The sequence below is a fragment of the Dermacentor andersoni genome, chromosome 1 (assembly GCF_023375885.2).
Source record: "Dermacentor andersoni chromosome 1, qqDerAnde1_hic_scaffold, whole genome shotgun sequence".
Classification (NCBI taxonomy): Eukaryota; Metazoa; Arthropoda; class Arachnida; order Ixodida; family Ixodidae; genus Dermacentor; species Dermacentor andersoni.
In genome coordinates this window covers 387017580-387039868 of record NC_092814.1, presented here as the reverse complement: position 1 = coordinate 387039868, position 22289 = coordinate 387017580, and the positions used below count along the sequence as shown (strand labels likewise).

The following is a 22289-nucleotide window of genomic DNA, read 5'->3' as shown; positions in this document are numbered from 1 at the left end:
CAACACAAGACGGCAGTAAGGTCAGTGCAAATGATCGCGCATGTAGTATACTTACAGGAATTGTATGTCCATTACTATAGTAAATATGGAAGTGAGGTGCCAATCTTTTCCAGGGTGCATACTATGCAGGTGCTACAAGTTCGTTCTTTTTGTATGCAGTAAGGTCTACAAACAAGCTCGTTCATGATGTACGAAATTGTCGTTCAGTGACAAGAACGCGATCTCATACAAATCTGTAGTACGAGAACTCGTTCACTCTGTGAGAACTCGCAGTCTACGAACCAATAATTGAGTACAACTCTTCTCGTGTATTCTCGATCACATTCTTTTCAATGGGGCTCCCCATGTAATTTTGCATTTGCTTGCAATAACTATTACTAATACGTCCCATGAAGCAGAAAATCCAGCGTGATTACGCGGTGGTCGGAAAGATAGGGCCGAGGCCGCGGAGAGTAAAAACACGTAAAAAATACGCCGATTGCCGTCAAATTTCTCATGGAGGTTCCTGTAAACATTAAATAATGGCTTCGTAACCAAAATTTGTTACGTTTGGGTCAGGGTGGAAATCGAGCCCGGGCCTAGGGGTGCGAGACGAGCACGCTTCCCCGAGACCACGGCGGCTAGATGGTTCTGGCTGGCTAAAGGTGCACCTAGGGAGTGCGTCATTGCCCACGTAACGTCGCACTCATCTGGATGCGACGTTAGAGTCGTTTTAGCTGGATTACGGTTGCTAAAAAAATAGCGCAAAGTGGATTGAAATGGATTAATGGGGATTAAAATTGCGTGACGAGGCTGATTGGACTTGTGAAGCGGCAGTCAAAAACACAGTGGCAGAAACTATAGCTCATCTAGATCGGCGAACTCGCCGCACCACACGTAATTGTGACAGCGCTTTCTAGCGTACCGATATTCTTAAATTAATTAAATTGTGGGGTTTTACGTGCCAAAACCACTTTCTGATTATGAGGCACGCCGTAGTGGAGGACTCCGGAAATTTCGACCACCTGGGGTTCTTTAACGTGCACCTAAATCCAAGCACACGGGTGTTTTCGCATTTGGCCCCCATCGAAATGCGGCCGCCGTGGCCGGGATTCGATCCCGCGACCTCGTGCTCAGCAGCCCAACACCATAGCCACTGAGCAACCACGGCGGGTGGTTTTTTTGGGAGGGGCCAACCCTCGTGTGCTCGGGTACGTGGTGTCGCAACACACCAAACGCCTGCTGACGCAGACGCCCCTGCGGGGACCGATATTCTTCGGGCTCCGAGTCGCGCGATGGCGACGGTACTTTCCAGTGCCATTTTTCGTCCTTACAATTACCCGCCGGCAGAAAAAGGAGCCATCCTGGAGACCCACGGTGACAAAGAAACGATCGGCTCATAATAAGACGTGTCTACATAAACAATTTGGCGACGGTTGGCCAATGACGCGGTAAGGACCATCAAATTTCGGTATTAGCTTGGAAGAGAGGCCAGGACAATTAGGTGGGACCGAAAGCCATACAAGGGATTCACTCGGGAACATTGGAGCAGGTAAGCCGTCATCACGTCTAACTTTTGGCTGGATTGGTCTGCGGTAGTAAGGGAGCGGGCGAGCTACGGGCACTCCTCGGCATGCTTAACGGCGGTGAAAACAGCGGTGCACTTTGAGGGGTCTGGATAACACGGAAAAAATGTGTCGATGCTACAGGATGGTTCACGGCTGTACAGAAAAAAAAAAAGAAAACGGAAGGAATCCGGTAGTGGCTTATTTGGCTGTCTTGTAAGCGTATGTACGAACGGCAGAACAAGGTCCCAGTTGGAATAATGCGAGGCGACATGCACGGACAGCATGTCACCGAGAGTACGATTGAACCGCTCATTCATACCATTGCGGGGGGGTGCTAGTCGGTGGCTATGCGATGCGTAATGTTGCGCACATGAAGGAGCGACTTCACTACTTCAGAAAGAAACACGCGTCTTCGGTCACTCAACAGTTCACCAGGAGCGCCATGGCGTAGAACGAGGTGTTGTAGAATGAAGGAAGCGACGTCGTGCGCTGTGGTTGCTGGGGGGGGCACCGGTTATTGTATGTCTCTGACCCAAAGGTTGCGAGCAGCCGCACATGGGAGAGGGCCAGTAAATCCATCCCGACACGGTCAACGTGGCGGACTGGGCATGGAAGTGGTTGCCGTCGAGCGGCTGGATGAGTGGACAATTTCCGACGTTGGCAATCGTGGCACGAGCGGATGTTTTTGCTGACGTAATTAAACATGCCGTGCCACTAAAATTGAAGCCGAAGTCTACCTATAGGTCTTGGACATTCCGTCATGGCGACACTGCGGGTCGGCGTCAAATGAAGCGGAAATGTCGCTGTGGGTTTGGCGCAGGACCACTAGAAGCCACTTGCGACCATCGCAATGGTAATTTCGACTGTAAAGAAATTTATATCGAACTGCGAGATGTGGTGCGTGACGGCGGAGTGCCCGAGACACCGGTAGTCCGACTGGATTCTTTAGGAGGTTCAGAAGAGCGGCTATCTATGGGTCTCTTTGCTGCTCTAAAGCCAAGTCGGTGATGAGCGAGGTAACAGAGCGGGTGTCAGAGATGAAATGCGGTCGACGTCGGGTGGAATTGACAGTCGTCGTAAAGCATCGGCGTCAGAATGGATTTGCCTGGAGCGGTAGACAACTCTGATGCATTCCTGTAGACCTAGGGCCCATCGCGCAAAGCGGCCAGGCGGGTCTTTGAGGGATAACAACCAGCAAAGCGCATCGGGATCTGTGACTACCTCGAATGGCCGACAGTATAGATCAGGCCAACATTTAGGAAAAGCCCACACAATGGCTAAGCATTTTTTTTAGTCACACAGTAGTTCGCTTCAACTCTGGTGAGAGCTCGGCTGGCGGAGACAACGACGTACTCGCCAAAGCCAGGTTTTCCTTGCGCTAGCACTGCTCCCCGGCTGACGCCGCTGACGTCTGTGTGAATTTCCGTAGGAGCATTCGGATCGAAGTGACGTAAAATTGGTGGCGAGCTAAGCAGACAAGGTGAGGTAGTAAATGCGACGTTACACTCTTGTGATCAGATGGAAAGGTAATTGTTGCCGGCAAGCAGCTGTGTCAGGGATGCAATGATGGTAGCGAAATTCCGCAGGAAAGTACGATAATATGATAACAGGCCTATGAAGCTGCGCAGTGCCTTACGTACCGCTGGCTTAGAAAAGTCTGTCATGCAATGAAGCATAGCTGGATCAGAAAGTATGCCATGGTTGGACACAACGTGGCCCAATATAGTTATGGTTTGACACCGAAAAGACACTTCATTAAGTTAAGCTGCAGGCAGTTTGCGTAAGGTAGGTCAAATATTGTTCGCAGCATGGAAGATGTGTCTGGAAGTCGGGCGCAAACACCAGATAGTCGACTAAATAACCGAGGCATGTTTGTCTCTCCAGGCCCCGCAAAAGAGTATTATCATCCGTTCAAATGAGGCACGTGCATTACAAAGGCCGAACGGCATGACATTCAATTCGTACAAGCCATAGGATGTGACAAATGCGGTCTTGAAGTTATCAGTCTCGGCCATAGACTGCTGCCAGTATCAAGAATGACCATCTAAGAAAAAAAAATTCGGCTCCTTGTAAGCAGTCAAGTGTGTTGTCATCAAGAATAGACATCCTCTCGCGGGATCTTAGTCAGACGACGATAATTGATGTAAAATAAGATGGAACCATCTTTCTTTCTAAGATCAATGATTGAGGAGGTCCATGAACTGCTTGATGGCGAAATAACACCTCGAGGGAGCACGTAGGTCACCTGCTCGTCAATAACCCGCTTCCCTGTGGCGGAATGCCGGTCAGGTCGCTGCCGAAGAGAAGCACGAGAGCCAGTGTCGGGGGTGTGGTAGACAGCTGTCAAAAAATTACGGCAATTAAATGAAGAGCAGAACTGACGAAGAAGACGGAGAAGCTCTCCGCGCTGCGTCGGAGTAAGGTTACGATCGATTGATGTCATAAAAGGGCGCGTTGAACAACTCGAAGGCACAGGGTCTGCAGCAGCGATGTAAGTGGCAGGTGGGGCACCGGCTAAGCACGACCCAGACACTCGCGGTATAACAAATGAAGAGGGAGCGACGTTGGCTAACACAAACACATGGAAATGGCACCAGCACGGAAATGAAACACCGTCAATGGCCGAGGAACCATTCGGCGATGGACGAAGAGGTCAGATGGCATAATCAGCCCACTACCGTCACACAGGCAGTCTCACGAGAAGGGGACGATCACACACGAGCGCGGAGGTACGTTGATGTCTTCCGTGGTGACAAGTTGGGCAGCAGGCTGCTCCTCAGAAGGCATGTCATAAATAGGGAGGAGTGCAACCTCGGTGCGGGCACAGTCAACGACGGCATGATTGCTTGAAAGAAAATACCATGCCAAGATGACGTCGTAAGAACGAGAAGCGAGAAGAAAACATTCATTCACGTAAAGCTCATCTTTAATGACTACTCGGGCTGTGCAGGCTCATAATGGCTCAATATGTTGCGTACTAGCTGTGCATAGCAAAATACATGAAAGCGGCGTCATCACTTCTGAATCCTGGGCCAGATGCGGGCATGCATTACCGGAATGGCGGCTCCTGTGTCTACAAGTGCTAGTGTCTATACTCTTTCCAGAACCACATCAAGCACGTTACGAGGGGAAATCTGAGGCCTCGAATATATCACAGGGAACGCAGTTCTCGACTCCCGAACTGCGCCGACTAGTTTTCCTGGGGCCGAGTGCGTTGGCATTCTCCTTGCTGTTAGCTGAAAGTCGGTCGCCAGAAGCGAGCAGTAGGTGGCATCTGGCGTCGACAGATGCGCACCACGTTTCCAGCAATTCCTCAGGAGTAACAAATCAGCCGGTTTTCTTGTCTGCGTAATGGGTTCTGCATGCGGGGACATTGTGGCACTAATCAGGCGGGAGATCGTGATGTGCGCGTCGGTGCAAGAAATGGCGTATTTCCAGCGATCACTCGGGGCGAATGGCCCAAGTCGCGCGTGATCCGCCAACGGAGGTCTAAGGGACCCCACAGTTTCTATAACTATTTTATCTATAAATGTTCCGCCTCCATTCCAACCTGCAAGAGTGGATGTACAATGAAGCTGTTGCTATCGTTAGACAACCTTCCACAAGCACTAACACCACAAGCGAAGTGCGTCGCTCGCGCACGCACGTGTACAGAAGTGATGCACGCATCCTTATTTGTCTAGGCCCTTCGCCAAGCGCAAGTGCATAATTGAACTAGATTAATGTTTATATGTAAACTGCCTCAAGGAAATGCGTAATGTATGACTGACAAGCTGCATACATGATAGCTCGGAACTGTTATTCGAATATACAAGATAGCGTAAATCTGTTACGCGGAAAATCAAAGACATCTGCCGTTTGAGGTCTGCATGAATGTTTCGGGCCGCTAGGTGGCCGTACCGTTAGCACAGCATACATCCTCAATTTTACAGGCCATCCGCCTAGCGCGAGTGCTTTATTGAACTTATTTAATTTAGGAAAGTAAAATGCGTCAGAAAATTCGTTAAGTAAGACTTACACACAACCTGCAGACATGATAGCATCGCACTTTAATTCGAATATACGAGAAAACATTTCTGATACTTGAACACTCAAACGCAGAGCCTTCCCGCGGCCGTTTCTTTCTGTGTGAGCACAGCGCAGGCACACAAAAAATTCCGACCGACTAGACGCTAACAACTTCGCTGTGAATGATTTTTCACGAGCGTTGTTTGGGCGCACGCAACACTGAGACCGTGGGGCATATGTGAAACAGCTGCTCATCACATGCCAAGCAAGGCTTACTCCGACTGACCGCGAACCGCACCATTCAATATTTTGCAGGAGTTCACTAGAATGTTGGAAATGTATACGGAAGTGCCTTGCGTTAACTTTCAGCAAACGAAACAACTTCCCTCCTTTTTTTTTTTGATCAAAACTGCACTTTGCAGATTTCATACCTATGGTAAATGTGGTATTTTGGATGCCGCCAATGCCAATGGACGAAATGAGACGGCCAATGTTGTACAGCCAGAACGATGGAGCAAATGTTGTCAGCAGACCGGCAACAATGGGCAGGGGCATCATGAAGACCAGCGATTGCCTGCGGCCGTACCTGCAATGTGTGTTCAGTGCACAGAAAGTTCACCGGCCAGGTCGTGCTTGAACTCAGAAGCTTCATGACCGCGTCAAGAGATTTATTCAGCACTTGCATCAATCAGCATTCCCGTAAAGGCCGAGAAAAGGAATGACGGTCAGTTACCACAGGTATGAGCCATCTATTCAGGGCACAACAGCTTTTTGAATGTTGTTAGTTCTACGGGAGCCTTACCCCAAACTATGATAGAGCAACCATCACCTGTGCTGTGTCTCCTCTGGGCATCGTATACAACGTGATTATTTGACGAGCCATTCCAAGGGGTATGCGCGGCATTCTTAATTTGCTATATAAGTCTGCCACATGCATGATACCGGTTAAATATGCAAGAAAGTAGCATAGCTGTGAATGGCCTGGCCGACATGAGAAATCAAACAGCGAATAGTCTGTAATACGGAAGGTAGTACATTAGGCGGCACACTCATTTCTCCCCAGTGCAAATCTTAGCTGCTTTTATAGTCTTAGCTGCTTTATGAACCTGATATTAACACTTTGCGTCAGTTCTAAAAATACCAAAACACTAAAGACACCATGGAAACGCTTAAATAAAAAGACCGTGCAGCCACGATTCTAGCACCCATGTCGAACAATAATGACGATCCTTAACCCACCATATGACCCCAACAGACATTTAAGCCAGCGAAAACATGGCGATGGTAAACGGTTCTATTGAACTGAAATGTGAAAAAAGAGACAAAAAGCTAAATGAAAGCTGACGAAAAAATATCTTGCTGCAAGTGACAGCCAAACCCACGTTCACGTTCTACACCATGGCCCTGCGTGGCGCTGGCAAACACCCCCAGACTAATCTTTTTCACATACACAGTTACCCTTCGAGTGGAACGGGAGGACGGGCTCCTGCGGTAGCACGTGTTATGAGGAACATGTGATGAGGCTCCAGCTTGTAACGAGTTGTCTTTGTTTGCCCTATTATATCTCTATTTGAATAAAACAGAACGGTTAATTCCTCCCATCCTTTCATGGTCGGTCGGGTTCGTTTTCCTAAGTTACAAAAACTCGAATTCCTCAGTTCCCTTTGTCATTTTCTAGGAGTGCTTGAAGATGCATGGTGTACTTAAAGCAAAACAAAAACATATTTACGCGAGAAAGGAGGGAGGGATGGCGGCGTTGCCTCCTGCTGCAACTGCGCATGTGGGGGTGGCACGCGGTCATATCTTGTGAGCATTCTGCGTTGCGGGCCGAGGTAGGTACGTCGGCGGCTCGTAGCTTTGTTCGTGCTGCGTGTCCTTGGCGCTCGCTTTGCGTTCAAGGGATAGACTGCACGAATTTAATTTCGCTCGCAGCTCCTGCCGCGTTTCCTTAAGCCAGCGTTTTAACAGCGAGAGTCCGCAGTCATCGAGTGTGATGTGTTCGTGTTTGCCGTGCGTGCTGACACCACGCTTGTTAATTTAGTTAGCAAGCGAATGTTTACAAGTTGATACGGCCGATAAAAGTGCTATCCTTACTTCGTATGGCTATCCGATAATTTGCTATCGCTAACGGCGCTTCGCCTTTCGGTCGTAACTGCGTCTTTTTCTTTAAGCGTATGTGTTTCTTCAGCTCGTCTGATTCATTTTTTTCTCTTGTATCTAACCAATTCGTGGGCCGATACCGAAGGCTGTGCAATTTATCACACCTTCTAGGAGCGCTAAGTTCGCGGGATCGAATCCCGACCACGGCGGCCGCATTTCGAGGGGGGCGAAATGCGAAAACTCCCGTGTACTTAGATTTAAGTGCACGTTAAAGACCCAGGTGGTCAAAATTTCTGGAGTCCACCACTACGGCGTGCCTCATAATAGTAAAGTTCTTTTGGCACGTAAAACGCATGATTTTTTTAAAGCGCTAGTTGCCATAAGGGAGAATGCTAGAAACTGGCACTTGCACGCTCCTGGCGTTTCAAGCGCTACTTCCGCGCGCGCCCACCCAGACCACAGTATCTTGAAATCCATCTGCGACGGGCGCAGATTCTCCCATGCGCTAGGTTTTCGCGGCTTAATTCGTGTTGATGCAAGAGGCAGCGCGAAGGTCAATTCGCTCACTGCTGCTGCCGCTCTTCCTCCCTCCAGCGTTGTGACAGCGAGTTTCCATGGTCATCGAGTGAGATGTGCTCATGCTTGCTTGTGCACGTGACACTACGCTTTTTAGTTAGTTGGTTTGACTAGGTTTACATGTTTATACGGCTGATAAAACTGCTACCCTTCCTTCGTATAGGTGTCCACTAATTTGCTGTGGTAGTAGATGCCTCGCCTTTCGGGTGAAACTGCGAATTTTTCCAACTAATCATACAATGGCCTTACTATGAAATTACGTCGTCTCACAAATTATCATGCAGAAAGAAATGTTAAATTTTTCATCGATAACTGGAGTTCTCGCAGCGATACCAGGCTTTCTCTCTATTTTCGTATCCGCTAGCGCACTGGAAGCTACACAGCGAAGGCAAGAAGGCAAAGCTGGGGTCCACGGTTCAGTGTCGCGGCGGCAAGAGGATTCGTCGTGGGACCGCGCGGGGGCCACGGTAGACTATACTACGCAGCACGCCGCTGCCCGTTCGGAGGCCACGTGCAGGTGACGCAGCTATGCGCAATGCAAATATGAAATCATTAGGGTGTGGATCCGAGTTAGTTGTTACGGCAACATCTTGAGGTAGATAAGGCGGAAATATTACACTGAGAGTGCTTTGTATGCCCTCATTTTTTTTTCGCTGCCCGTGCTTTATTTGCGCTTTATCTGCCTTAGTATCATTTTTCTGTTTCTTTCACATCGCCGACATACGTATTCTTAATTTCTTTAAATCAATATTAGCATTTATATATTACTCAGACAGCTCTCGCGATCCCAAAATCAGCCAGTAGAGTTGGTGGGCCAGCTTTTTTTTTATGACGGTAGATAGCAGCATCGCGGTAGCGAGAGCAAACAATATTTCGCTGTTTTTGACAAGAGATGGTAAATTTCCGAGTGCGTTCAGTGCAGTTATAGTCAGCTCACATGTTCACAGGAGCCTCTGTGACACGTCAGAAACATTTTCTTCCTTGGTTCAAGAAGTGGAGGGCCCTTTAATTGGGTCAAGTGCAGTTTAGAAAAAAAAAAAGGTTCTTCTTCAAGATATGGTGTGAAAAACTTGCAGATATATGTAATATTATGCGCTTATTTTCGTTATGCAGTCGTCTATTTTTGTTTATCTCCTCTAGCTTTAAGTTTAGGCGAGCTTCCCTGGGACAATTGTTTGCAAGGATTTGCAAAATATAGTTCCTCATGATTCTCTAATCAAGATATGAATGGCATCGGTATGATTAGAGGAAGGCTGTAAGGTCAACCTTATTTCTCTGCCTTACCTAGAACAACAGTTGCGAGACTTCAAAGTTATGGACCACAAAAACTTTCAACTTTCAGATACAAAGCCTCGCAACTCGAATCGAATAATGTTTGTCTGTTGCTGTTCCCACGCCCGGGAGTTTTGTTTTGCATGTTCCTTGAGTGTTTTGACGTTGAAAACCAAGTTCTTATGTTGTCCGGGGATGTTGAGCTCAACTCTGGGCCTAGCACGAGAACACAAGCCCTAGTGCAGGACTCTGTGCTTGATTCCTACTCTAAGCAATTGGATGAGATATTAGAGATGTTACAAACCATAAATGCACGAACAAAAATATGCAAAAGGACCAGATGGATTTATGGAAATCTGTTGATGACCTTAAAGAACACAGGCACACTTTCTGGAAAATCTAACAGCTATAGACAAAAGATTCACGGAGGTTGAAGGCAAAACGGTCGCGCGTGAGGAATTCCACGATGAGAATCAGTGGCTTCGCCAGTCTCTGCAATACTGATCGAGAGAGCAAACAGGCTCGCCGGGTATACTTCGAATAAGGGCAGACCAATTATTTCCAAATTCTCTTCTTGCAAGCACAAAGATCAATAAATAATTCTAAGCTGAAGGAAGTAAATATTACCGTTATTTGATGACTACTAGCCCGCTACTCGTTTTGCTAGGAAGAAACTGGTCAAATGTGGCAAAACACGACCCTTAACTTTCAAGCTTCGCTTCAACCAGCTGTACATAAATAAAAACTGCTACACCTACAATCACTGTAATGACTGTATGCGTGAAATTTCTAATGCATTCATGCCATCGGTAGAATCTTGTCATGCTTCTGCGCCACCCACCACTGAATAGTGCTACGCGAGGGGCGTAGTCAAGGTTACCGGTCATCAAGGTTACCGGTCACCTTAATCAAGTTGGTTGCTGACCGGTAACCTTAATCAAGGTTACCGGTCAGCAACCAACTTTCGCTTTAATTCACAAACATCCGAAGCATACTTCCAAAACGTGACGATCTTTGCTCTGCTATCGATGCTTCTGACGCCGATATAATGTGTCCTACTGAAACCTGGTTATCGGCGAAGACTGATAGTGGAAAATAGTTTGATTGTAAAAAACACTAACATTTAAAGGTGTGACAGGGGCGCTAGGTGTGGCCGAGGCGTGCTTATGGCAGTCTCTGATGCTGTTTTGTCTTTTCCTATGCATCTTACTAAGGATTTTAACTTCTCTTCGTTTTAGTAGAAACCTGCTCTAAGAAATTCATGTTGGGCATTGGTTATAGTCCGCCGTCCTGTTCACCAACCTTTGCTGACGACCTTCGTGGTGTCATCCATATGATTATAGTGCGGTATCCGAATAGCCCGTTCGTCTCACTAGGTGGCTTTAATTTCCCTAATATAGTATGGTCTAATGTGCATTCCTATTGTCATCTTTTTTCCAGTTACGGCGACAGATTTTGGAATTTGTGAATAATTTGACCTTGTCCCAGCTTGTAATGCAGGCCACTAGAATTGCGTGTACTACTTCTATCATCCTCGACTGAGTACTCACCACTACGGCTGATCTTTTTCGTCCCATATCATACCTACCGGGGCTAATGCGATCACTTACTGCTTCATTTTTCTTTGACTTGCGGTATGCCTCACAAGAGTAACCACAAAACATATAATCGGGGACTAGAAGCACGCTGATTATGATGCTATTAAAGATGAGCTCCCTGCCTTTTCAGATGATTACTTGCTTAACTTTCCTGATTGCTCCGTGAATACTAACTGAAATTTATTCAAAGAAAAAGTTTCATCTCTCATCGAGATATACGTTCCCCGCATAGTTATTGCGTCTAACTGGAAATCACCATGGTTCACTAAATCGTGAAAAAGGCTCTGTAATAAAGAAAAACGCATTTCTTGCTCAGCAAAACTAACTGGTACTCAAGAACGTCGGACTACTTATCAGGCCGTGGCTACCGAATACAAAAAAGCCCTGAAGCATGCCAAGCATTCATTTTTCAATAGTACATTAGCATCTGTTCTAGTTACTAACCCTACGAAATTTTGGAGCGTAGTCAAAAAAAAAAAAAGCTCGGCTATCACCCTTAAAGACTCAAGTGACTAACTAATCCAACTTGATCCATGCGCAAATGCGCTTAACTCTGTATTTGTTTTTGCTTTTTCCAAAAATCTGTGTTTTCCAACCCCTACCTATCCCGGTACTGACTTTTTGTCGATGGACCTTGTTGTCTTTGATATTGCTGGCATAGAAGGAATAATAGATAAGGTAAACGTTTCTTCGTCATGGGGCATTGATAATATCAATTCCAAGTTTTTTACCAGGACTAAAGTTTACAGTGCTATAATGCTTTCTAACCTACTTTAGAAATCTCTTCAGAAAGCCTACATTCATGAAGACTGGAAGGTCAAGAAGGTGATTCCCTTGCACAAGTCTGGGAATAGCCATTCACCATATCACTATCGGCCGACTTCACTTAGGTGCATTCCCTGCAAAATTATGGGACATGTCATTTATCACCACCTTCATCATTCATACACTCAAACGCCTTTCTTACAGAACATCAGCACAGATTTCGCAAGTTATATTTTTGTGAAACACAACTTTTATCCTTTACACATGATCTAAATTTCATACTTGGCAAGGGTTTCATTGCTCACTGTTTATTCCTAGATTTGAACAGATTTCTCATCAACTGCTTCTTTTAAAACTAAGCAAACTTAACCTTCGTCCTAATGTTATTCAGTGGCTGCACTCTTTCCTCAGCAATCGTTCACACTTTGTCACAGTTAATAACACTTCTTATGTCACTTCTACAGTTGAATCAGGTGTGCCACAAGGCTCTGTGCCTTTGCAAGGGACCTTTGCTTTTTCTCAGTTATATTAACGATTTACCTGATAGGTTCTGCTCATCATATAATAGTTCTGTAGACGACGGTGTCCTATACCACGAAATTAATAGTGACTCTCATATAGGTCTGCTTAAGTCTGATATCAGCCATGCTCTCGATTGGGCTAACACGTGGCACATGGAACTAAACTTTCAACAAATGCAAATACATGCGTGTTTCTCGTCGTAATAGTACACTGCCCTTATACCATCTTAATACTAGTAACCTCAAAACTCTGTCTCGTTACAAATATCTAGATGTATTTATTTCTCCTTATCTTTCTTGGAATCTTTCTTGGAAGCCACCCGCTTCTGGATAGATTCAACTTGATAGATGAGCGTCTCTTCACTGGGGTTTCAGACAGATGAAGCATATGCAAGTTTAGTACGAACTAACGATTTATAAAGAAGTAGTTTCACAGAACTAGAAGAATGATAAAATTGCGGCGTATGTAGAACAGCATGCGATTAGAGTTGTTGGTTATATGGTCTACATTTATCTCCTAAGGAAGACTAGAAGAAATAAATACGCCTAGATATTTGTAACAAGACAGAGTTTCGAGGTTACTAGTATTAAAATGGTATGAAAGCAGCGTAGCATTACGACGAGAAACACGTATGTACTTACATTTGTTAATGTTTAGTTCCATGTGCCAGGTGTTAGCCCAGTTGAGAGCATGGTTGATATCAGACGGAAGAAGACCGATATGTGAGTCGCTCTTAATTTCGCGGTATAGGACCCCATCGTCTGCAAAAAGATTAATTCATCAGCATACCCTCTCTCTCTAATGCTCTTATGCCCTGAGGATAATGAAATAAATAAATAAATAAATAAATAAATAAACTCCTTCTAGCTAAGGCAATAATGTTAGCCTTATGACATTCCTTGAATCATAGAGAAGCCATTGATTTTACATTCAGGGAAATCTAAGGGACATATATCCTGCAATCCGTTTGCAGAAAATAATTCAAAGAAGCTTGTATAAAATTATAGCCAAATAAGATAAAGAAAAATGGACTTAATATTGGAAATCAGCACATAACATTGCATATATGCAAAAGTATTCAGCAGCATACTTCGAAGAGACAAGATTTAAACATTTTCTTTTCTAATACCCACACCTCCCCTTAGGCAAATTTTCACGGCGCTCGTTTGAAGCGGCGTGGAAGATAGTTGGTTGCTTTTTTTTATGCTCCACTCATGCCATCTAATAGCCAATGTAACAGCTGGAAAGTTCATAACAGTTCATTTACCACGATTGCGGTGGCAGTGTTATTCGGGGCATGTTATTTTGATGGTACCCAAGCTCACTGAGCTACAGATCTGCCCAAGACACAGCTCGCGGGCCCCATGCAGACCGCAGTCGAATTTTTAGTGGCGCGCAACTAAACTGAGACTTCTATATCGTGCTGGAACTTAAGCTAGATCATGGTTATATAATGCGGAGTACGACAGTTTTGTCGCTAGACACAGTTTACTGACCAAATAGTTCATGGTGTCACGCAAATTCAAGCAATAAAAATGTAGTTGTGTGGCCGCGGTTTTTGGGAACAGCTGAATAAGTTGTACGTCATCTTAGATTGCCAGCCGTGAAGGTGCCAACTTCAAGACTACGTTATTCGCGCAGCGTCAATATTCAACACCCATTCCTCCACTCTACGTTTGGACTTAACATCGACCGTAAGTGGTAGCACCTGCCAATGCTTGGTGTGGTCGCCTTACTTTCCAACATTCACGAATATTTGCTCGCATGTCAGCGCATTGGAAATAAGGGTCGATAAAAGTTAGTTGTATCTGCACCAATCAAGCCTGCTTGAATGTTTGCTATAACTTAGAGGAGCGCACTAGAAGCAGCCCCTTTTTCGATTTTCTACGAACCTCGGCAGAACAAATGGCGACAAAATGGCACGACTATTACCAAGCACCTATGTTTGTGTGGAGATATCCCGTTCTGTAACTCCAAAGAAAAGTCGCACCATCTCTTCCACGACCGAGGTGACATAAGAAGCGGTGAGAATAGCAGCGAGTGCGACAACACCAACGATGAGCAGAGTTTCTGTAAGCAAACAATCGGACGTTTCTCATAAAACTACAAGTTGTGTGACATTCAAGGAAGTTTGTTTTGGCGCTGACTTGTGCAGCCCTACTCTAAGCAGTCTTGGACCCGGGTGAAAGGCGAGCTGGATGTTGGGCATTTAATAGAATCCTCGTTATGCCGCATACGGTTGTCAACACTTTGAAAGCTATATAACCACATCTAGCACCTGATTTTGCTAATAGCATTTTGGCCTACTTCCGCCACTTTGCTGTTTGAATCGTGTTTCTAGTCTATCTATAGGGGTGCTCTTTATAATAAAAGGAAAGACTCGAAAAACTATATTAGTCGGTACCGAACCTGGGTCTCCGAGTACAGCAGCACGATATTCTATCCGCGCAGCCACGGTCATGGGCTGGGCGACGAGGGATAACTTCTCAGCGTTAGCACGGCGGATCTTCTTTCACCGCTAATTACGAGTGTCCTCATTTCTTGCACATATAAGTAGGACCTATAAATTTCGTGCTTCTCTCCATTTTTACAATATGCAAGAGTTTCTTAATTACACAACTTGAAACGAAAAATGCAATCCATGATCTGCCATCACGAGATTACACTTGCATTAGAATAATTATCGCATTAACGATGATAACCACCTCCAAATAATGGATTCTGCGTGAAACTTTTAAATTTTACACAACCACCACGAGAGGGAGGTAAATTTATTGAAGCTAGAAAAATAAACTAGCACTAAGCTTGGTAGAACGAGTGTTTATAATTATTTCCCTGGTGTGATCATGACCTACTGGATGGGAGCCGGCAGACCGATATTTCGTGTGCGACAACGAGTCTGGCCACGGCACGCATACTGACGATTTCCTACATCACAGCGAATAGCAATAGCCTTTCCGCTTTTAGAGATTTGAAACATATAAATGTGCTTAAAACAATGCGCCGTTTGGTCTGTGCCCCAAAACCATTTACTTGGAATTTATTGCCGAAAGCTGAGCACGGAAATATTGAAAGCGCTCGAGTTTGGTGATGGTTGTGTTACAAGGCGGGTAGCCAGGCACACTTGCCGAGCAATTTCTCCCCACGAGCGCCTCTTTAAATTTCATAAATATGTCACTTTGTGCTTATGAGTAAAATATAGAGCATGCACGAATGCGCGCATGCTCTCTACCCACTCTTCTTCCAGGAAATTTAACTATTCGTGTGTACTGTGCACTTTATGCACGGTAAATAATCCGAAGTGGTCAAAATTATTCCGGTGTCCCTCACTACGGTGTGCCTCATAGTAATATCGTCGTTCTGGCATGTAAGACCCATCAACTTAATTAATTCAAAATTAACTGCGCTGCACGTTCGTTAGGCAACCCTCTTACGCTGTCCAGAAGGATGTTCGTTTCACAAAAGAGGCACTCTCCGTGGGCGACATAGAACACGGCATCTGGTCCTCCGAGGCATATGTTCTTTAAAAATTACAGCTTTCTTTCACCGCTTTTCCCCTTTCATTCTCGGATTATGGGGCCTCCGTTAAAATTCCTCTCGGCTGCACGTGCATCCTTCCGCTATTCTTTTGCCTTCATCGTGCCGTCATCGCACCGTCAATGATGTCGTCATTCGGTGCAACTGACACCCCGTCGCCGTCTCGCCGTCGTCTTCGCGCGACGGCGTCTCCGTCCTGCGATTTTCGACACCCGCCGCCGTGGTCGTCGTGCAGCCGTCGTCACATATTCGGCGTCACACCATCCTCTTAACACCATTGTGGTCGTTACGTTGTCGTCACGCGGCCGTCGTCGTACCATCGCTGTCGTTCGATCATCGCTGCCTTTGTCTTTTGATCGGCGTCACATGCGGGACGTCTCAGCAGTTTTAAACTATTACACGCCGCGGTGGCCTGGCTGCTATGGTGTTGCCCTTCTAAGTACGAGGTCGCGGTATGAAATCCCGGCAGCGAGGGCCGCATACAGATGGGGACGAAATGCAAAAGCGCCCGGGTCCCGTGCATTCGGGTCATGTTAAGGAACTCCAGGTCATTAAATTTAATCCGGACTTCCCCCTACGGCATCCACCATATCAGATCGCGGTTTTGGCACGTACAACCTTAGAATTTAATTTATAGAATTTCTGCTTCTAAACAACAAAAGCTTCTTGCCACTTAAGTATGACAATCATCGCCGGGTGGTTTCTGCGAAATATTTTTTGTTGCTGCACTTGTCATGTATGCGCCCCGAATTATTTTCGAGGGCCTCAAATTAAAAACGGCAACCTCCATTCTCTTCATGCCATTGAAAGACTAGGTAGAGTAACACCCACAAAGCAAGCAGAAACATTACCAATGATTTCGAAGCCGGAACCGATTCGCAAATCATTTTATATTCACGTAAGAAAAATTTGATGGAAATGAAACAAGTACAACGAAGCATACAGAAAAAATAGTGGGGTATGACGACCACATCGCCTTACCAGATTGCCAATTTTCTACGTGGCCTGCCGAGCACTGTGCTAACTAAAATTTTCCGGCAACGTATGGAGATAATAGGCATACTTACCAGTCAGATAGATGGGAGAAGACAGTATTTCCAATCATGATTCCCGCCATGTAAATGCTTTGAGAGGCTGCCCGCAGCCAGACGCGGTCACACACCAGATCAAACTGTTGGATAGAAAAAAAAAACAAGTGTAGTTTGTATCAATTCCTCTGCCAACTCTGTCGTTGGACATAACTTCAAGAAAACACTTTTTAATGGACTACAACAAACATACGAGGTCCGCACGAAATTCCGGCAAAGAAGAGGCTACATGATAAAGCTGGCCACTCTAAGTTCGATATTTCTCTTTTATTTCTATTTATTTATTTTATTCTTCTATGAATTTTCTTCTCATGATCAGGGTTTCCTGTGATTAGTTAGTTTAAGTAAACGTACTCCTTCACAGACTCTAGAGGCTGACTGGTGATCTTCAACTCTTGTTCCTTTGCCCAGCTATTAATCATTATCTTTGTCTTCTGCATATTTATGTTTAACCCCACTCTTACACTTTATCTGTTAAGGTCCTCAGTCATCGTTGCAATTCATTGCCAGTGTTGCTGAACAGGACATCATCATCATCAGCAGCAGCAGCCTGGTTACACCCACTGCAAGGCAAAAGCCTCTCCCATACTTCTCCAACTACCCCGGTCATGTACTAATTGTAGCCATGTTGTCCCTGCAAACTTCTTAATCTCATCCGCCCACCTAACTTTCTGCCGCCCTCTGCTACCCCTTCCCTTGGAATCCATTCCGTAACCCTTAAAGACCATCGGTTATCGTCCCGCCTCATCACATGTTCTGTCCATGCCCATTTCTTTTTCTTGATTTCAACTAAGATATCATTAACTCGCGTTTGTTCCCTCACCCAATATGCTCTTTTCTTATCCCTTAACGTTACACCTATCATTCTTCTTTCCATAGCTCGTTGCGTCGTCGTCAATTTAAGTAGAACCCTTTTCGTAAGCCTCCAGGTTTCTTCCCCGTACGTTAGTACTGGTAAGACACAGCTATTATAAACTTTTCTCTTGAGGGATAATGGCAACCTGCTGTTCATGATCTGAGAATGCCTGCCAAACGCACCCCAGCCCACTCTTATTCTTCTGATTATTTCAGTCGCATGATCCGGCTCCGCAGTCACTACCTGTCCTGAGTAGATGTATTCCCTTACCACTTCCAATGCCTCGCTACCTATCGTAAACTGTTGTTCTCTTCCGAGACTGTTAAACATTGCTTTAGTTTTCTGCAGATTAATTTTTAGACCCACCCTTCGGCTTTGCCTCTCCAGGTCAGTGAGCGTGCATTGCAGTTGGTCCCCTGAGTTACTAAGCAATGCAATATCATCAGCGAATCGCAAGTTACTAAGGTATTCTCCATGAACTCTTATTCCAAATTCTTCCCAATCTAGGTCTCTGAATACCTCCTGTAAACACGCTGTGAATAGCATTGGAGAGATCGTGTCTCCCTACATGATGCCCTTCTTTATTGGGATTTTGTTGCTTTCTTTATGGAGGACTACGGTGGCTGTGTAGCCGCTATAGATATCTTTCAGTATTTTTACATACGGCTACTTTTTACATATCGCTACTTTGTTAGTTAGTCAGAGACCTCATGTGATAAAGATTCGTCCTTAGGCGTAGTGGCTCTAAACGATCGCCTTCCTTCAATTACTTGAAGTCATGATAAAGCCAAGTGTTTACAACGACCTGGTCATGATGTGCCAGAAGATCCTTATTGGTATACTTAGGCTTAAGAGGAAGCTTTAGCTCGGGCCCAACTCCGATGCGGCCTATTCAAATACATGTAAAACGCAGAAACACTTTTCTGAGATAACCCCTGGACCGATTTTAATGAAATTTGTTGCATTTCAAAGAGAAAGGTGAATTATAGTGACTGCTAGGAACGGAATTTCTATTTAGGGCTTGAATATTGTTTCAAAAATTTTCAAAAATTTGGAAGTCCGAAAAAAATAGAAGCACCAAGTTTACAAATTTTCCTCTGCATCAAAAAAAGATATCGCTGTTTTGTGAACGGCATCCATTAGATCATTGATATCGGACAAATTCGACATGTCAATTTATATCTTACGTGGTTTCGTTACGTTATGTATAAGGGTTCTGAAGAAGCCGTATACGCACAATTATGCATTTGTTGTGATTAATGGGTAACATACCAATTTTGTCCGCCTTAGATGTAGTATTACATGCAATTCACACAATTGTGGTATCATTTTTCGTTGCCGAGTTACAGAGTTGTATACTTGATAATTTCGTTTTCTGAAAATTTGCAATTTTGCCAATTTACAATAAAAAATTAACGACCTAAATTGAAAATTCGAAACCAACAGTCACTAGACTTTGTGTTTTTCTTTTAAATGCAACAAACCTCGTGAAATTTCGTGCAGTGGTTGCCGACAAAAACGAATTCTCCTTTTACGAATTCTTTCTCCTTTTTTTTATTGATTATACAAGGAAACAAACCCCATCCTTTGTTAAAATATATTCCCGAAAAAAACTTTGCGATATACGAAATTGCTTTCCCACTTAATGGTCGTACGAACCGCCAAAGGTAGAGAAAGTCTTGGATAAATCTAGGACTCTACAAAAGAATTCTTCACCAAACCAGCTTTTCGCCAAGTTTTTACAAAGTAGAGATTTAAACTCACTTCATACTTTCAAAATAACGAAAATAAACTAAGTTCTGACTTGAAGCAAGCTAAGCAAGAATATTATACGACGATGTTTTTTGAGAAACATACTCCGGAGCAAATATGGAAAGTTTTCAATAAATTGTGTTCGAAAGCCAATCCATCAATACCAAACGAGACCACGATCGACGGAACGGTTTATAGTGGTGCCACTTTGCCAAGTAAATTTATTGATTACTTTCTAACTGTATGTGCTAATAACTATGTCACCTCTACCGGTCCAGACACTACTCACTATCTGCCTAATTGTTCGGTAATTTCACTCTATCTCGAGACGACGACGCCATATGAGATACAGAAGTATGTGTCAATACTAACGAATAATTCTTCTACTGGAACTCACGATATTAAAGCGGAAGCAGTGAAAACTATAACTAATGTAGTTGCACCCGTCCTGGTGCAAATATGTAGCCTAACGATAGAAAAAGGGATATTTCCGCAGCAGTTAAAAACGGCAAGGGCGTGTGACATTCACAAACGCGGGAATCATGATGATCTTCATAATTACCGCCCCAATCTCAGTTTTATGTTTTTCAACAATTGCAGAATATGTTATCAAGAGTTCGTTAACATGTTACCTCACTAAAACATCAGAAATAATAATTGATCAGTATGGTTTCCAGAAAGGAAAAGGCACTGAAATGGCACTTATCAAAATAAAAGACCATAATATTAGTAATGTTGAAAATAAGTTTATTACACATGGGGACCTAGACTTCAAAAAAGCGTTCGAGTCTATCAAACATGAAATATTATTACTTAAATTACCGATTTGTGGAATAAGAGGCATTGCCCTGGAGCTTATTAATAGCTATTTATTGTCAAGAATATAGTGCAGAGTTGTAAACGGTTTCCATCTGCTTTTGGCACAATATGTACAGGTGTTCCGCAGGGCTCCATTTTAGGGCCCTGACTTTTCTTACTTTAGATTAATGATATCATCAGTGTACCTAGTTCAGCTGATATAGTTCTGTATGCAGATGACACTAACATATTTTTCTCCGGTAATGACTTCTTGAACACTGTAGCAAATGCAAACAAATATTTGTCTGAACTATAATTATGGATACATGCCAATGAGCTTCAACTAAATGTGAAAAAAAAAATTTATGGTGTTTAAACGTAATAATAAAATTCTAACCTTCGAGCCTGTCCTCAGTTTCAGAGAGAAACACATTGAACGTGTGAGGTCTACACGTTTTGTTGGTGTGGTCTTCAGTGAGCAATTAACCTAGACTGAGCATATTAATTACTTGCGTTCCGAAATATCGCGCTTAGTCGGACTAATGCATAAATTAAGGCTTCTTCTACCAACTTCGCTAAAAACACAACTATATTTTACCCTTATCCAGTCACTTCTCTATTACTGCTTATTTGTATGGGGTAGAACAACATCTACAAACCTAAACTCCTTATTTATCTTGCAAAAATTAGAGCAATTGGAGCAATCGTTAATGTTCCCTACACTTCGAGTACAAGAGAATACTGGCGACCACTGGGCTTTCTTAACATCTATACGTTAATAACACTTCGACAGGCAATAGAGGCTCATTGCTTGATCCACGGAAAACTTAATGTTGGATTTTGTTCAGTTGCACGGCATGATGCTCTTTATAAACTGCGATATGTCTCTCGCAGAACTCTTGAGGTTAGAACTAATTTGGGCTTCAGACTTTTGAACATACCATTATAACTTTCTTGAATGAGAACAAAGATGTCAAAACGCTAATACACGGGTTCCGAAGTAAAATGCTTTACAAAAAAAGAGTTATGGATCTATTACTTAGGTCATAAAACATAACTTAGACCTATTTTAGTCTGAACGTGGCAGATTATTTGCAATTGCTAGATTGCTAGATAACCGTGGTTTACTTATTTATTCAGTTTTGTGTGCTCTGTTGTTTCTTTTCACAGCTGTAATTTCAAGAATTACTATGTCGAAACATCTATATACGGTACAGAATTCTGGATGTTCCTTTTTTGTGCGATTTTAATGTTACCTTAGAAGAAAGCTTGTTGTCGTCTCAAATGCACTGTTTGTCACCACCAGGAAGGTAGGCCTCGTCAGGCATACACAGCCTTTAGCCTCCCTCCTGATGTGGCGAGTTATGTTTGGAGGCTGTATATGAAATTGAAAGAGAGAATAACTTGAATACACGTGAAACTGGTAAAAAAAACCATGTATTTAGTAGGAGCACTTGAGCTAAAGCTTCCTTTTAAGATCATAGCATTTTACCTTACCTAACACTTGCACATCCTGCGCTATGCTGGGATCAGAAGAGAGTATGAGATCTATTTCATTTCCTGTTTTTTCATTAGGGCATTTCCGGTCCACTTCTCATTACTGTGCTTCCAGAAGAAGGTATCCATTATTCGGAGTCTCTTTCTTTGCGCGAAATATATGAGCATTTCTCCTTCACTATTTCTTGAATCCATGCCGTATTTCCCAGTTGAGCGCTCCCCCAGCCTGCTTTCTCTCCGCCTGCATTGAAGTCGGTCATAACTACAGTGTACTGGGTTTCCACATTCATTACTACTAATTCAACGATTTCATGAAACTGTTTTATGACTTCAATATCCTTTAATCTATATCTCCTATTTAGCTTTATTACGA

At 44.1% G+C, this 22289-nt stretch overlaps 1 protein-coding gene across 2 annotated transcripts in view; it reads right to left on the bottom strand.

Annotated features, from left to right (window-relative positions):
- Nucleotides 1-22289, bottom strand: part of LOC126518730 (organic cation transporter protein-like) — a 210737-nt gene that overhangs the window by 120710 nt on the left and 67738 nt on the right. For both annotated transcript variants that reach the window (XM_050168498.2, XM_055064968.1), the window contains exons 5-6: nucleotides 16993-17096; nucleotides 5987-6141 (exon numbers count right to left, since the gene is read on the bottom strand). In XM_050168498.2, coding sequence (XP_050024455.1) covers nucleotides 5987-6141; nucleotides 16993-17096 — 259 coding nt within the window. The remainder of the gene's footprint in view (nucleotides 1-5986; nucleotides 6142-16992; nucleotides 17097-22289) is intronic.